Source organism: Bufo bufo, chromosome 7 (genome assembly GCF_905171765.1).
Source record: "Bufo bufo chromosome 7, aBufBuf1.1, whole genome shotgun sequence".
Taxonomy (NCBI): domain Eukaryota; kingdom Metazoa; phylum Chordata; class Amphibia; order Anura; family Bufonidae; genus Bufo; species Bufo bufo.
In genome coordinates this window covers 7,912,391-7,928,608 of record NC_053395.1, presented here as the reverse complement: position 1 = coordinate 7,928,608, position 16,218 = coordinate 7,912,391, and the positions used below count along the sequence as shown (strand labels likewise).

Here is a 16,218-nt window from a genome sequence, read left to right as displayed (position 1 = left end):
GTCGAACAAGGGTTCCCCAGAGGGGTCCGTTAACCCCTTCACGCAACATCACGTACATGTACGTGGGGAAATGTGGTGCCTCACCGCATCCCCACGTGCATGTACGTGATCGGCTTTCACTGTCAGCGCAGGGAGCGAAGCGCTGAAGCTTCAGTGAAGCCGGCGTGCTGGGGTTGCTAGGCAACCAGAGAAGCCGGCAGGAGCTGTATTGTAGCTCTGACCCGCCCACGATCGCTGTGATTGGTCCATTACTGCAGAGGGACCAATCGCAGCGCATCGGGGCAGGTAAGGGGGGGTTAGGGAGGGACTATGTGCTTCTCCTTCTCTGATCGCCCCAATTCCTGTCAGGGAAGCGATCAGAGAAGGAGATAGTGTAAAAATATTCCCGACCTATGACGAGTATACTCGTCATGGCGCACTGCTACTTAGCGCGCCATGATGAGTATACACGTCATGGCATAAACTGTCACCATGTCTGCAGACATGGTGACAGCGCTGAGATCCCGGCTGTCACACACAGCGAGGCACCTTGGGTCAATGCCGAGGGGGGTCCTGTGACCCCCCCATGTCGGCGATCGCTGCAAACCGCAGGTCAATTCAGACCTGCGGTTTGTAGCGCTTTCTGCGGTTTCTGATCCCCGCGGTCCCTGACCGCGGGGATCAGAAACTTTAGTATGTCTAAAATAAATATTTTTCACCTTACCGCAGGCGGTGCGGAGGTGCGGTAAGGTGCGGGAGGCGGGCGGTGCGGCAGGCGGGATCGCGATCCCCCGCCCGCCTCCCCTTGAATGATCGTTGGTGTCTAGTGGGTATACCAGGGTGCCAGCACATTGCTGGCACCCTGGTATAAACGGCTGACATCTGCGATGCGATGTCAGCCGTTTAACCCTTTCCATACAGCGGTCCGTACGGACCGCTGTATGGAAAACTTTAACAGCGCAGGGAGCTCCCTCCCTCTCCCATCGGGGGGCTGCTGTACCTTTGCAGCCCCCCGATGGGAGAGGGAGAGAGCCCCCAGAGAGCCCCCCTCAGCCCTGTGCTTACCCTTCCCCGTCTGCGCAGTTCTGACCAGTACTGAGCAGACGGGGAAGGTTCCCATGGCAACAGGACGCCTCTCAGGCATCCTGCTGTCCATGGTGCTGAACAGATCTGTGCTAAAAGCATAGATCTGTTCAGTGTAAGTAAAATACAGTACAGTACAAAATATATTGTACTGTACTGTATTATACAGACATCAGACCCACTGGATCTTCAAGAACCAAGTGGGTCTGGGTCAAAAAAAAAGTTTAAAAAAGTGAAAAAAGTAAAGTTTCAAAAAAACACATTTATCACTGAATAAAAAAAAAAATATAAAAAAATACACTACACATATTAGGTATCGCCGCGTCCGTAACGACCTGATCTATAAAACGGTCATGTTACTTTCCCCGCACGGTGAACGCCATAAAAATAAAAAAATAAAAACTACCTTACTTCCTAAAAAAGGTAATAAAAGTGATCAAAAAAGTCGCATGTACGCCAAAAAAGTACCAATCAAACCGTCACCTCATCCCGCAAAAAATTAGCCCTTACATGAGACAATGGCCCAAAAAATAAAAAAACTATGGGTCTCAGACTATGGAGATACTAAAACATAATTTTTTTTGTTTCAAAAAGGATATTATTGTGTAAAACCCTGATAAATTATAAAAAGGTAGACATATTAGGTATTGCCATGTCCGTAAGAAACTGATCTATAAAAATACCACATGACCTAACCCCTCAGGTGAACACTGTAAAAATAAAAAAATAAAAACGGTGTCAAAAAAGCTATTTTTTGTTACCTTACATCACAAAAAGTGTAATAGCAAGCGATCAAAAAGTCATATGCACCCCAAAATAGTACCAATCTAACCGTCATCTCATCCCGCAAAAATGATACCCAACCTGAGACAATCGCCAAAAAACTGAAAAAACTATGGCTCTCAGACTATGGAGACACTAAAACATGTTTTTTTTTTTTGTGTCAAAAATGATATTATTGTGTAAAACCTAAATAAATAAAAAAGTATACATATTAGGTATCGTCACGTCCGTAAGAACCTGCTCTATAAAAATAGCACATGATCTAACCTGTCAGATGAACGCTGTAAATAATAAAAAATAAAAACAGTGCTAAAACAGCTATTTTTTGGCAAATTTTCCATTTTAATTCATTTTTTCCCATAACAAAGCAAGGGTTAACAGCCAAACAAAACTCAATATTTATTGCCCTGATTCTTTAGTTTATAGAAATGCCCCATATGTGGTCGTAAACTGCTGTATGGCCACACGGCAGGGCGCAGAAGGAATGGAGCGCCATATGGTTTTTGGAAGGCAGTTTTTGCTGGACTGGTTTTTTGACACCATGTCCCATTTGAAGCCCCCCCGATGCACCCCTAGAGTATAAACTCCAAAAAATGACCCCATTTTGGAAACTACACCCCTCAAGGTATTCAAAACTGATTTTACAAACTTTGTTAACCCTTTAAGTGTTCCACAAGAGTTAATGGCAAATGGAGATGAAATTTCTGAATTTCTATTTTTTGTTACTTTGCCTCACAAAAAGTGTAATATAGAGCAACCAAAAATCATATGTACCCTAAAATAGTACCAACAAAACTGCCACCTTATCCCGTAGTTTCCAAAATGGGGCCACTTTTTTGAAGTTTCTAACCTAGGGGTGCATCAGGGGGCTTTAAATGGGATATGGTGTCTAAAAACAATCTAGCAAAATCTGCCTTCCAGAAACCATATGGTGTTCCTTTCCTTCTGCGCCCTGCCGTGTGCCCGTACAGCAGTTTACGACCACATATGGGGTGTTTCTGTAAACTACAGAATCAGGGCCATAAATATTGAGTTTTGTTTGGCTGTTAACCCTTGCTTTGTTACTGGAAAAAAAATATTAAAATGGAAAATCTGCCGAAAAAGTGAAATTTTGAAATTGAATCTCTATTTTCCATTAATTCTTGTGGAACACCTAAAGGGTTAACAACTTTTGTAAAAATCAGTTTTGAATACCTTGAGGGGTGTAGTTTCTTAGATGGGGTCACTTTTATGGAGTTTCTACTCTAGAGGTGCATCAGGGGGGCTTCAAATGGGACATGGTGTCAAAAAAAACAGTCCAGCAAAACCTGCCTTCCAAAAACCGTATGGCATTCCTTTCCTTCTGCGCCCTGCCGTGTGCCCGTACAGCAGTTTACGACCACATATGGGGTGTTTCTGTAAACTACAGAATCAGGCCCACAAATAATGAGTTTTGTTTGGCTGTTAACCCTTGCTTTGTAACTGGAAAAAAAATATTAAAATGAAAAATCTTTTGTAAAAATCAGTTTTGAATACCTTGAGGGGTGTAGTTTCTTAGATGGGGTCACTTTTATGGAGTTTCTACTCTAGGGGTGCATCAGGGGGGCTTCAAATGGGACATGGTGTAAAAAAAACAGTTCAGCAAAATTAGCCCTCCAAAAACCAAACGGCGCACCTTTCACTCTACGCCCCGCTGTGTGGCCATACAGTAGTTTACGGCCACATATTGGGTGTTTCTGTGAACAGCAGAGTCAGGGCAATAAAGATACAGTCTTGTTTGGCTGTTAACCCTTGCTTTGTTAGTGGAAAAAATGGGTTAAAATTGAAAATTAGGCAAAAAAATGAAATTCTCAAATTTCATCTCCATTTGCCAATAACTCTTGTGCAACACCTAAAGGGTTAATGACGTATGTAAAATCAGTTTTGAATACCTTGAGGGGTGTAGTTTCTTAGATGGGGTCACTTTTAGGGAGTTTCTACTCTAGGGGTGCATCAGGGGGCTTCAAATGGGACATGGTGTAAATAAACCAGTCCATAAAAATCAGCCTTCCAAAAACCAAACGGCGCACCTTTCACTCTACGCCCCGCTGTGTGGCCGTACAGTAGTTTACGGCCACATATTGGGTGTTTCTGTAAACGGCAGAGTCAGGGCAATAAAGATACAGTCTTGTTTGGCTGTTAACCCTTGCTTTGTTAGTGGAAAAAAATGGGTTAAAATGAAAAATTAGACAAAAAAAATGAAATTCTCAAATTTCCTCCCCATTTGCCAATAACTCTTGTGCAACACCTAAAGGGTTAACAATGTATGCAAAATCAGTTTTGAATACCTTGAGGGGTGTAGTTTCTTAGATGGGGTCATTTTTAGGTGGTTTCTATTATGTAAGCCTCGCAAAGTGACTTCAGACCTGAACTGGTCCCTAAAAATTGAGTTTTTGTAAATTTCGGAAAAATTTCAAGATTTGCTTCTAAACTTCTAAGCCTTATAATTTCCCCAAAAAATAAAATATCATTCCCAAAATAATTCAAGCATGAAGTAGACATATGGGGAATGTAAAGTCATCACAATTTTTTGGGGTATTACTATGTATTACAGAAGTAGAGAAACTGAAACTTTTAAATTTGAAAATTTTTCCAAATTTTTGGTAAATTAGGTATTTTTTTGTGCAAAAAAAATAATTTTTTTTACTTCATTTTACCAGTGTCATGAAGTACAATATGTGACGAAAAAACAATCTCAGAATGGCCTGGATAAGTCAAAGCGTTTTAAAGTTATTAGCACTTAAAGTGACACTGGTCAGATTTCCAAAAAATGGCCTGGTCCTTAAGGTGAAAATGAGCCCGGTCCTGAAGGGGTTAAGGATGCAGGCATTCCTTCTGCAGCGGACATTAGGGAGCTACACCCGGGTAGGGGGTTATCATCTATGACCCCTAATGGGTCCTCCTCTGCCTCCTCAAAGGCGTCATCCATGGCCTCCTCCTCGGATCCGACTTCAGAGTCGGAATCCACATCCTGCTGTGCTCTAGCACATTTCCAGTTGCACGTGCGTTCTGCCTGACGCGTACAGGCTCTCTTGCGCGGACCAAGCGCGCCAACATTGGTGGAAACATCATCACCTTTACTTTGTTTTCTGGAGGCAGATGGCCCTGGCCCGGTGGGGGAGGACACCATGACGGGCTGCGGGGTTTGGGAGGTAGCAGGATGGGCAGCAAGGGCCTGAGCAATTGTTTGGGAAATGACAGAAGTCATAGATCCCATGGCCGCAGCAATGGCGTTTGACAGTGACGCCTGAAAATCAAAGGATTGATCACCAGGGGCCAGAGTATGACCATCCTCCCCCGAAGGGGTTAATTCAGCTAGAGGAACGTCCTCCTCTGCAGGGCCCTGGCCACTATGCACAGTCTTTGGCATATTGACCTGTTGGTAAGATCTGACTGACTGGTGAAAATTGTAAGCAGTAAGCAACACTGAACCAGCTCTGCTATATGCTGGCGATCGGGGAGTCTGAGGGTTAATAATCTAATTAAGGACAATAAGTACTGGTGATGGGGATTTGCCCCAGGCCAGCAAGGAAAAGGATAAAGCCGAAAAACCTGAAAAAGAAACGAGCCGAGGGACGGACCGAGGCAGCAGGCAGCTCCGATCAGCACAGACGTAGAGCGGAAGCGGAAGCGCCCGAGATCTCGCGAGATCACGGGCGCGCCTGCAAGAATGAAAGGGAGAGCCGCCGCAGCCGCACTGAGGTAAGAAGCGGAAAAATGGTCCGTCCGACAAGAGGAACAGGAGAGGTCACAGTAAGGCAAAGATAAGGGTGAAAGCGCTCCACCATAAAGAGCGGGAGGGCGCCGATTTAACTCCTAGGCAACCGAAATAGGCGATAACAACCTAGTAAAACACAGGGGCAAGAATACATATATATAATATACACTCTGGAATAGCCCCAGAAAGGGGAAAAATTTAAATTAAAATCCCAAAATAAAACACTAGATATGTGGGTCACAAAGACAGATCAATAAATCACACTACTTATCTGCGGTCAGCAGCAAAGAAAGAGGAGGTTTTGCAGGCGGTGTGGCCTGTTATAGGGAGACTATGGGGAGGGGCTGATGACATGTTTCAATATTTTTCTATTTTCTTTGCTGCTATTGGTCAGAAGTAAAGAAGGAGAATTGCAATACGAGCCTCCGGGTCTTGTAATAAAATCTGTATGTACTGAGCTCCCTCTAGTGGTGGCTGTATAATCTGTATGTAGTGAGCTCCCTCTAGTGGTGGTTGTATAATCTGTATGTAGTGAGCTCCCTCTAGTGGTGTCTGTATAATCTGTATGTAGTGAGCTCCCTCTAGTGGTGGCTGTATAATCTGTATGTAGTGAGCTCCCCCTAGTGGTGGTTGTATAATCTGCATGTAGTGAGCTCCCTCTAGTGGTGGCTGTATAATCTGTATGTAGTCAGCTCCTCCTAGTGGTGACTGTATAATCTGTATGTAGTGAGCTCCCCCTAGTGGTGACTGTATAATCTGTATGTAGTGAGCTCCCCCTAGTGGTGACTGTATAATCTGTATGTAGTAAACTCTCTCTAGTGGTGACTGTATAATCTGTATGTAGCGAGTTCCCTCTAGTGGTGACTGTATAGTCTGTATGTAGTGAGCTCCCTCTAGTGGTGGCTGTATAATCTGTATGTAGTGAGCTCCCTCTAGTGGTGGCTGTATAATCTGTATGTAGTGAGCTCCCTCTAGTGGTGGCTGTATAATCTGTATGTAGTGAGCTCCCTCTAGTGGTGGCTGTATAATCTGTATGTAGTGAGCTCCCTCTAGTGGTGGCTGTATAATCTGTATGTAGTGAGCTCCCTCTAGTGGTGGCTGTATAATCTGTATGTAGTGAGCTCCCCCTAGTGGTGGCTGTATAATCTGTATGCAGTGAGCTCCCTCTAGTGGTGACTGTATAATCTATATGTAGTGAGCTCCCTCTAGTGGTGACTGTATAATCTGTATGTAGTGAGCTCCCTCTAGTGGAGGCTGCAGAGGGTTTGGAGCTCTGCAATAGATGTTATATATAGAGATATTTTGGAATTTTTCAGCACAGAAAACCACATTGGAATTTGCTGCAGAACCACAAACAAGAAGTAAACGAGATCAATTAGAAGGCTACAGAAGAAGAGAATTGCACATAATTACTCCTCTGTCCATTCCTTTCCCAGTTGTACAGTCACACTCTTTACGGTTGTGCCTCGGACCCACTACCTTCACTAATGTACGCGGCTGACATGTTGGTTCATTATTACATCATTTGTTGAAAACGTTCACAGTTTATTTTAATATATAAATTTATTTAATTTTCAGAAAATATAGTAAAATCTCCTTACAGATATTCATTGAGGCATCGCAGATCTCGTGACTCCACAAATTGCACAGTGCAAAAAAAGCTAGGGTTTGTAATGGAATGGAATAGATTATGGGAGTCTAACCTCTGGCACCCCACAGACCCTGAGAATGAGGTCACAAGACCCCCCCCCCTCCTTTCCCTGGTGGAGGGGTAACAACATGTGTATAGTAACTCTGCATTAACCTCAATGGAAGCTGTGTGGTCATGTGATGCGCGCTCCGCTGCCCCCGGAACCGTCACTTATATGACTTTTTGTATGGGAGTCCCCATCAGCGGCCAGTGTTCTATTACTCCTCGTGGTCGTCTTATATAAATCCACATATAAAAATCTGTAGCGTGCTCCCTACATGGAAAAACCACCACCAGAGCATTGTATCTCGGGGAATCAGAAAGGATTGGGGCCCTTGTAAGACAAATGAAGGGGCCACAAGTGTCTATAAAATCTGGAGAAGATTACATTTGTCTACAGTGTTGACCCAGAGTCTCAGTGGGCCATGTCTCTTCTGCCTGGTGTCATCGGCTACAATGTTGGCTTTGGCACCAGCTCTTGGGTGTCTTCTGATGTTGCTGCATCATCATTGCCGGTATCCTCAGTTTTCTGACTCTTGTTCTTCTCGCTATGTCCTATTACCTTCCCTACACCGGCTCCGACTCCAGTTCCGACGGCCCCTAGTGTGACCGACCCTCCAACTGCACCCGTGACCATGGCGGCAGTTGTGCTGCCCAGTACAGCCGCAGCTTCCACAGCCAGGACTGTTCCCGCCACAGCTGCTCCCAGAATGCCTCCAGCCAAACTGAGGACCACTCCACCCACGGCACACCCGATCCCCACCGCACACTTTGTGAAGCGCTTGGAGTATGCATCACAGAATTTTTTCACTTCTTGGTCCAGAACCACCTTCATCTCCTCCTTGAAGTCCGTCCTCGCTGCTACGTCGGTGCCTTTCAGACTCTGCTCATACTCATCCAGAAGACGAGACGCCTCCACATTGACCTTCTCCCTCATCTTAGAGGTCCTGACCCCCAAGATCTTAAATGGGGAAGAACTGATTGGAGCCTAAGGAGGACACACAGAGGTCAGAGTTCATTGCTTGGGATTAGTGCGTTACATACAGAGCGTGACAGAGAGAGGGTCATCACCAACCAAAGAGTTTCCAATCTGTGCAGGAATGATGACATCATGAGTCCACTCCTATCTGGAGACATCATGAGTCCATTCCCGTCTGATGGCATCATGAGTCCACTCCCGTCTGATGGCATCATGAGTCCACTTGCAGTGTACTCAAGTTGTGCGTAGTAGGTGTTTCTGGGTGTAGTAGTGCAATATACACTAACCTGGTACAGCTGACTCTCTGCAAGGGCAGGTATAGGTAGGAATAGTTCGTGACGCCAGTGCCAAGTAAACGGTGGCACGCCGTTTGCGGATGCAGGAATAATTTGAGGAAACGTGGTGTTAAAACAGAACTTCAACTTTAGTAGTTTGCAGGCAGAGACAATATTGGAAACGCAGTTCCTCAGCATACAGTCGATTTTGCAATTCGGTCGATGCAGGCAATTCAGTACAGCAGGGTAATTACAGAGTGTTAAACACAGGATTTGCAGCAAAGGAGATTGCACTCTATTTCTGTCTGTTCCTGGAATGTAGCAATTCTTCACCAAGGCCCATTAACCTAAGTCTGGCTTTATATCCTTGATTATGGCTTTCATAAGTACCTCCTCTGTTTCCTCAATACCTCTGGCTCCTCTGATATTTGCCTCAGTCTCTCCTAGCTTCTGAATGGTTCCTCAGGCTAAGGTATTCCTGCTTCTGCATGTAGGAATTCAGGAGGGAATCTTCTCCTGAACAGCAGGCTTCAGGCCTGGACTGGTCTCAGACATTATCTAATCTCCATCTGTAGATTACAGACACTAGACTCCGTCTGTCTTGCACTTCCCTGTCTGGCCTTATATAAACTAGGGCTCCCTAGCTCCCTCTATGGACTAGAAACTGTAATAACACCCCTAGCAGGCCTGTACATGCAAATCTCAGTAACAGGAAAATACATGCATTACATTGCATTTTATAAAACTGACATACAACAACTCCCCATAATTAAGGAGGGACGACAGCACACCAAGTGACCTTTGGTAGTAACGGGTATTACAACTCCCGTATACTACATACCCCACTGCTTTAAGCTGAGTACGACCTCGTACTCCATCATGGGTCGCCCAATTGGAATCTCTACCTGAAATAGAAAAAGAGACATGCAGGCATACATATATGCAATTCAACTGCATTTACATCAGGTCCAATTGGCAAAGGTGCAGGGTAGTGACAAGGGGCGTCGTTCTCTTCTCTCAGGATAATGAATGGAACGGGGGCGCTGACCTGGCACAGCGTAACATTATAACCAGGATAGTCCATGACAATGAATAAGTCCATAATAAAACAGTAGAAAACGGTATAAAAGTTCTTGGAGGCTCAAATAACAAACATGAGTCCGTACCCAGGTTATTTCTTATTAAATCACAGAGGCTCTCGTGCGGTGGAGTCCATCTCTGGGCACAATACTTTTAAAACAGTAAGAATCTCAGAGGCTCAGGTATCTTTTGAGTCTGTCTCCGGGCACGGTTCCTTAGTAACAGGTTGCACAATAAAATGGACAGCAAAGACAAGTGCTGTAATACCCCTGATCAACCTGAAAAGGGGGTGAAGGGTAAAAGGTGCAACAAAGGAACAGGCACAACTTGGTGTGGGGTAACAAAAGCAGGCAGGAGGTCCTGGAAACAAACGTGGCCTTGCTGACTTTCTGATTTCAGTGGTCAACACCTACCACTGGGCCGTGGACAAACTGGCAGCTGCAACAAAGGGCCAGCAACATAGGACTCCTGTCCTGGAAGGGTTAACATCACCTTCTGAAGAAATAAATCAAGGGCCTAGCAGGCTGATCACAGTGGCATATTGTAGCTACTTGGCTCTGCAGGGAGGTATCTTCTGTAGTATTCTTCTACAGGAGGATGGGCCCACATGACTGTATCAGGGGGTAGCTGCAGGGTAAAGGGGCCCCTAATAGGTATTGGCCCCATAGGCCTAGGGGTGAACCCTCTGGTGGGCCGTGCCGGCCCTGGCATAATCACTGCAGGGTGTGACATACTTGGTACCGCCGCAGCAAGCGGTCCGGTGCTCTGGGTGCAGCAATTCACAGCAATCGCGGGTCCGGTCTGGGGCACTGACGGAGCGGTGGCAACAGAAGGCGGTCGGCGGGTGGTGACAGGCACCCTTACCTCATCCTTCCTCGGCGGCGTCTGGATCCTGGCGGTGTAGGTCTTACGCAACTCCCGCAACTTCTCCTCCAGCCGGACGATCTGCTCACCGATACTCTCGGTGTCGGAGTCGCTGTTCTCTGCTGGCTCCGCCGGCGCAGGTACAGTCACCGCTGATGCAGACTCGGCCTCTTCAGGTTCTGGACTTGCCTCTGGTCTCCGTCCCATCCGGATGTTCTGGAAGGTAGCACTCAATCCTCTTTGCTGCTCCAGCTCAGATAGTGTCTTCTCCCGACGTGGCAGCTCGGGGGAAGGGTAGGGGCTCACCCATTTCTCCAACACGGTTGGCTGCCAGAAGACGTTCGGCCCGATGAAGGAGCTCCGCTCCTGAAAGGCGTGATGGGCCGGCTCTGGAGAGCGTTCCGGTTCTCGCTCGCAGCCAGAGTGGTCTTCTTCTTCTGCCTCCCAATCCTCAGGTTCTCGCTTCGGACGGGTCACAGCAGTCGCATAGGGGCCTCGCAGGCCCTCGGCAGGGGTGTACTCCACTTCCTCTCCCTCGCGGAGGCTGTGCTGGTACGAAGGGAGGTAGTCTCTCTTGACAGACCTTCGATTGACATAGAGGTCTCTGCCAGTAAGATAGTCCTGAATAAACCCGTAGCCACGGGATTTGTCAAACGACAGCACCACTCCCTTTCTTCTTTCCAGGCGGGGTTGGGTGTGCGTGTGTCTTTCATGTATGGTCTTGGTTAGCTCCTCATACACGATTTTAGTCTTGGTATTCCGCTTGATAGCGGCCTCCCGAATCTCCGCCATCAGGGAAGACCATTTGAACGATGGCTGAAAAAAGTCCCTCCATGAGCCATAGTAGGGCTCGGGTTCCTTCTCCCTGGTGCGGCAGGCGGGTTGCTCCGGTCCCGGAGCGTAGGCCGGTGGAGCCTCCTCTGGCTCTACACCGGTGTCAGTCATCATGTCAATTACAGGTGCGGACGCTGCAGCAACACTCTGTTCACAATCCAACATGCTCGATCCTACTGAGGAGAGCGATAGGGTCGCGTCAATTAGAGTAGCCAGCTCCTCCCATTGCACTGGGGAGCCGCCCCCCAGGTATTCCAGTATGTGGAGGGCGGTGTCCATGCTGGCAGACATGCAAATGTCCAGATAAGCCGTGGCGCCTGCCCTTGACCTTCTTCCCGCTTTTTCTTCAGAAAGGCGCCAACTTTTCCCGCCTTTTCGGGATGAAGGTGACGCAGCAGTAAATTCAGCAAGCTCAGCGGCCATCTTTAGGTACAAACGCTGTCTGTTCACTGACAGCAAGCAGGAATGTTTAAAGTCCACAAAACCACACTCCAATGCGGCGATTTTCTTCCTCTGGGTAGCGCAACACTGCACAGCGCTTTTTAGAGGTTTTTGGTACACTTTGGGTATGATTTTAAGTCCACAAAGTCCACTTTCATTAAACAGGAAAATTGTCACTTTGGTCACAGGGCACTTGTATAAGGCACAAAGTTCACGCTTCTTGCACTAGAAAGCGTGCGTATCCTGTTCGTGACGCCAAAAGAGAGGTGCAGTGTACTCAAGTTGTGCGTAGTAGGTGTTTCTGGGTGTAGTAGTGCAATATACACTAACCTGGTACAGCTGACTCTCTGCAAGGGCAGGTATAGGTAGGAATAGTTCGTGACGCCAGTGCCAAGTAAACGGTGGCACGCCGTTTGCGGATGCAGGAATAATTTGAGGAAACGTGGTGTTAAAACAGAACTTCAACTTTAGTAGTTTGCAGGCAGAGACAATATTGGAAACGCAGTTCCTCAGCATACAGTCGATTTTGCAATTCGGTCGATGCAGGCAATTCAGTACAGCAGGGTAATTACAGAGTGTTAAACACAGGATTTGCAGCAAAGGAGATTGCACTCTAACTCTGTCTGATCCTGGAATGTAGCAATTCTTCACCAAGGCCCATTAACCTAAGTCTGGCTTTATATCCTTGATTATGGCTTTCATAAGTACCTCCTCTGTTTCCTCAATACCTCTGGCTCCTCTGATATTTGCCTCAGTCTCTCCTAGCTTCTGAATGGTTCCTCAGGCTAAGGTATTCCTGCTTCTGCATGTAGGAATTCAGGAGGGAATCTTCTCCTGAACAGCAGGCTTCAGGCCTGGACTGGTCTCAGACATTATCTAATCTCCATCTGTAGATTACAGACACTAGACTCCGTCTGTCTTGCACTTCCCTGTCTGGCCTTATATAAACTAGGGCTCCCTAGCTCCCTCTATGGACTAGAAACTGTAATAACACCCCTAGCAGGCCTGTACATGCAAATCTCAGTAACAGGAAAATACATGCATTACATTGCATTTTATAAAACTGACATACAACAACTCCCCATAATTAAGGAGGGACGACAGCACACCAAGTGACCTTTGGTAGTAACGGGTATTACAACTCCCGTATACTACACACTCCCATCTGATGTCATCAGGAGTCCACTCCTATCTGATGGCATCAGGAGTCCACTCCTATCTGATGGCATCAGGAGTCCACTCCTATCTGATGGCATCAGGAGTCCACTTCCATCTGATGGCATCAGGAGTCCACTCCCATCTGATGGCATCATGAGTCCACTCCCATCTGATGGCATCAGGAGTCCACTCCTATCTGATGGCATCAGGAGTCCACTCCTATCTGATGGCATCAGGAGTTCACTCCTATCTGATGGCATCAGGAGTTCACTCCTATCTGATGGCATCAGGAGTCCACTCCTATCTGATGGCATCAGGAGTCCACTCCTATCTGATGGCATCAGGAGTCCACTCCTATCTGATGGCATCAGGAGTCCACTCCTATCTGATGGCATCAGGAGTCCACTCCTATCTGATGGCATCAGGAGTCCCCTCCGATCTGAGGGCATCAGGAGTCCATTCCTATCTGAGGGCATCAGAAGTCCACTCCTATCTGATGGCATCAGGAGTCCACTCCTATCTGATGGCATCAGGAGTCCACTCCTATCTGATGGCATCAGGAGTCTACTCCTATCTGGAGACATCATGAGTCCACTCCTATCTGATAGCATCATGATTCCACCCCTATCTGATTACATCATAAGTCCACTCCTTAATTAGGGTGACATCATGAATGCACTGTGACATCAGTCCAGTCACCATGATGAGAACGGTCTATCCATTCCCTTTAATACAGACTTTCTACACGATGGTATTAGTATTCAGTAGTGATGGTAAAAGGGGAGGAGCTGTGACAACCAATGCACCAGAAAGAGGCCAGTGGTCATCATTAATAATTTAGGACGTGGTCAACTTTAGGAGCGGCTGCTGCACAGGCCGAACCACGGATTAAAAAACATGGCGACTTCCAAACAGCGCCAACCCCGTCTGTGGACTGAGCTGCAATACCAGACACAGCCCCTAGACGGCGCTGTTTCTAGAAATAAAATCTGTCATGTTTTTCTAATTCTAGACAACCCCTTTAAGTACTCCCCAATAACCAGCTCAGTGCATGGAGATATGGAATATATTGACCGATATTATTCTTACCACTATTTCCACAAAATCCTTGAATTTCTTTACCGTGTTCTTTATATTTTTGTGGTTTTCAAGTGAATAATACATCTGGAGGAAGAGAACGAGGAGTTAATGTGGGTGATGTCACCCTGTGAATATAGGGCATATGGGATGAGGTGCTGACATCTAGTGGCCATTGTCAGAACTGCACAAACGAGGATAAAAAGAAATGGCACAAAGAAAAGCTGGCGAAAACTAATAGAACGCTCATAACTTGCTGGACCTCATCTTATTCTTTAGGAGACTTTTTCAGAGACATTTTAAGAAACATCCGAATCCCAACGTCTCATGACAAAGGCACTTTACAACCTCCTACATTCTAATAGTTTGGACTCTGGACCAGTTGGAGCTGTGATCCAGGTGGCCATAGATCATACAGATCAGGGGTGCGGTGACATCATCCTGATCTGGGACTGGGACGCGCTGCCTCCAGTGGCCATACGTGACATTACACTCTTACCTCTACTGGGGATGCACAGCTGAAGTGTTCTCTCTGCAAAATGCGGACAAAATCCTGAAATGTAATAAAACACAATTAAAAGAGCGAAGAAACCCTCTACAAACACATCAACCTTCCTGTTACATCCCGGGGCTGAAAACCTCACTGCTGATGGTTTGTTACAATGTGTGAGGCAGACAATCCTCTGTGACAGCAGCACAAATATCGCTCCTGTCTGATAGCTCTTACCTGCACTGATACATTGTAACAGATTCTAGCAGGACATAAATGCCATTGACCTACCGCACATTGTGAATTGCAGCTTGTACAGCAATCTCTGTAGGTAAATGTCACACCTCAATATTAGGATTCATGTCCGACCTTAACCTTCATGATGTTTTTCAGACTATAAAGGTCAAATGTTAAGAAGATAGATCATTAAAACTATTGGGGTACCGCTGTCACTATTATTTTATGGCATAGAGATCTCGTCTATCATCTGATATTGGAGTGAAGTGCACATGAGATTCTGGTGGGGGGGGTCCATCCACCAGTATTTTGGGGTGAATCTATAGGTGTCTCGATTAGTACGTCCCAGGTCCAGTCGTCCCTGTTTGGTCTGGCTGCAGATTACCTATTGAATTAGTCCGAAATAAAGGAGTATTCTATTTTGTGAACACTTGCTTTAATGAGCAGTCATACATAGGTGCGGAGAGAGACCTCTTCCACCCCTAGGGTCTTCCCTTGCTTCTTTCTTACAACCCTAAGTGGGGGAACGAGACAGGGGGAGAATGCACACTAAAGTTGCCCACTCACTTCTATCTTGAGGTAGATTCTGTAGGTCTGTTAGTTAGGAAGCTCTATCCCGTGCCAGAGATGAAAGAATGGTTCCTTGCCTGAAATATGATGCGCATGAGCAAAACCTCCCTACATGTTTAACTGATGCATCTGCTTCATCAGGGGAGTTTGGGTTGTCCACAACCTAAACTCCCCTGATGAAGCCGTAGAGGTCTCTCTCCACACCTATGTATGACTGCTTATTACAGCCAGTGTTCACAAAATCGAGTTCTCCTCTGCTACTTGGGAAGAATCTAGTAGGTAGCCTGCAGCCAGACCACACAGAGACCACTAGACCTGGGACGTACCGGGTAATCTAGATACCTATAGATTCCCCCGAAAATACTGTTGGATTAACCCCCACCAGAATCTCATGTGCCCCTTGAGCCAACAGGAAATGTGCATTTTGCCATGTAGGGGATTTGGAGTTCTGTACCAAAATATCAGAGCTCAATTAGGATATATTATACAATGAATCTCTGCTGAATGCTGGACCTCTGATGACCTGGTTTAGATGGGGACATTCAGTATGGATTTTATTCTCAGAACCTTCTCAGCCCGGCACCTATAGATTGCTATAGGGTCTCTGGAGAGGAGAGAGCAGGCGCCTCCAGTATGCATCCCGCAGCTCTCCGGCTTCTCTACCACATTACTACAGGTGTAGACTCCGTTATAATGACCGTGATGTCCTCCTATGTGATAGGATTATTAATGTTTTGTGTCCAACCTTCAGCATTCCTCCCAAATGGCCACATGTGATCCTCTCGCTGCGGACGTCAGTTTTACGGTGTAACCAGAGTCCTTCCACGAGGTCTGAGACGTACGTTGTCAGGTGACCCCTGAAGTCGTCATCCATGTCTGTGAATTAAGAGACGTATCATCATCATTGTCATCAAATCGGATAGTGTGGACTATACCCTGCAG

The 16,218-nt window shown here is 46.4% G+C and overlaps 1 protein-coding gene across 5 annotated transcripts in view; it reads right to left on the bottom strand.

Annotated features, from left to right (window-relative positions):
- Window positions 1–16,218, bottom strand: part of LOC121007698 (RING finger protein 112-like) — a 289,373-nt gene that overhangs the window by 243,676 nt on the left and 29,479 nt on the right. For all 5 annotated transcript variants that reach the window (XM_040439813.1, XM_040439815.1, XM_040439812.1 and 2 more), the window contains 3 exons: window positions 16,022–16,152; window positions 14,479–14,532; window positions 13,992–14,066 (listed from right to left, as the gene is read on the bottom strand). In XM_040439813.1, the coding sequence (XP_040295747.1) occupies window positions 13,992–14,066; window positions 14,479–14,532; window positions 16,022–16,152 (260 nt within the window). The remainder of the gene's footprint in view (window positions 1–13,991; window positions 14,067–14,478; window positions 14,533–16,021; window positions 16,153–16,218) is intronic.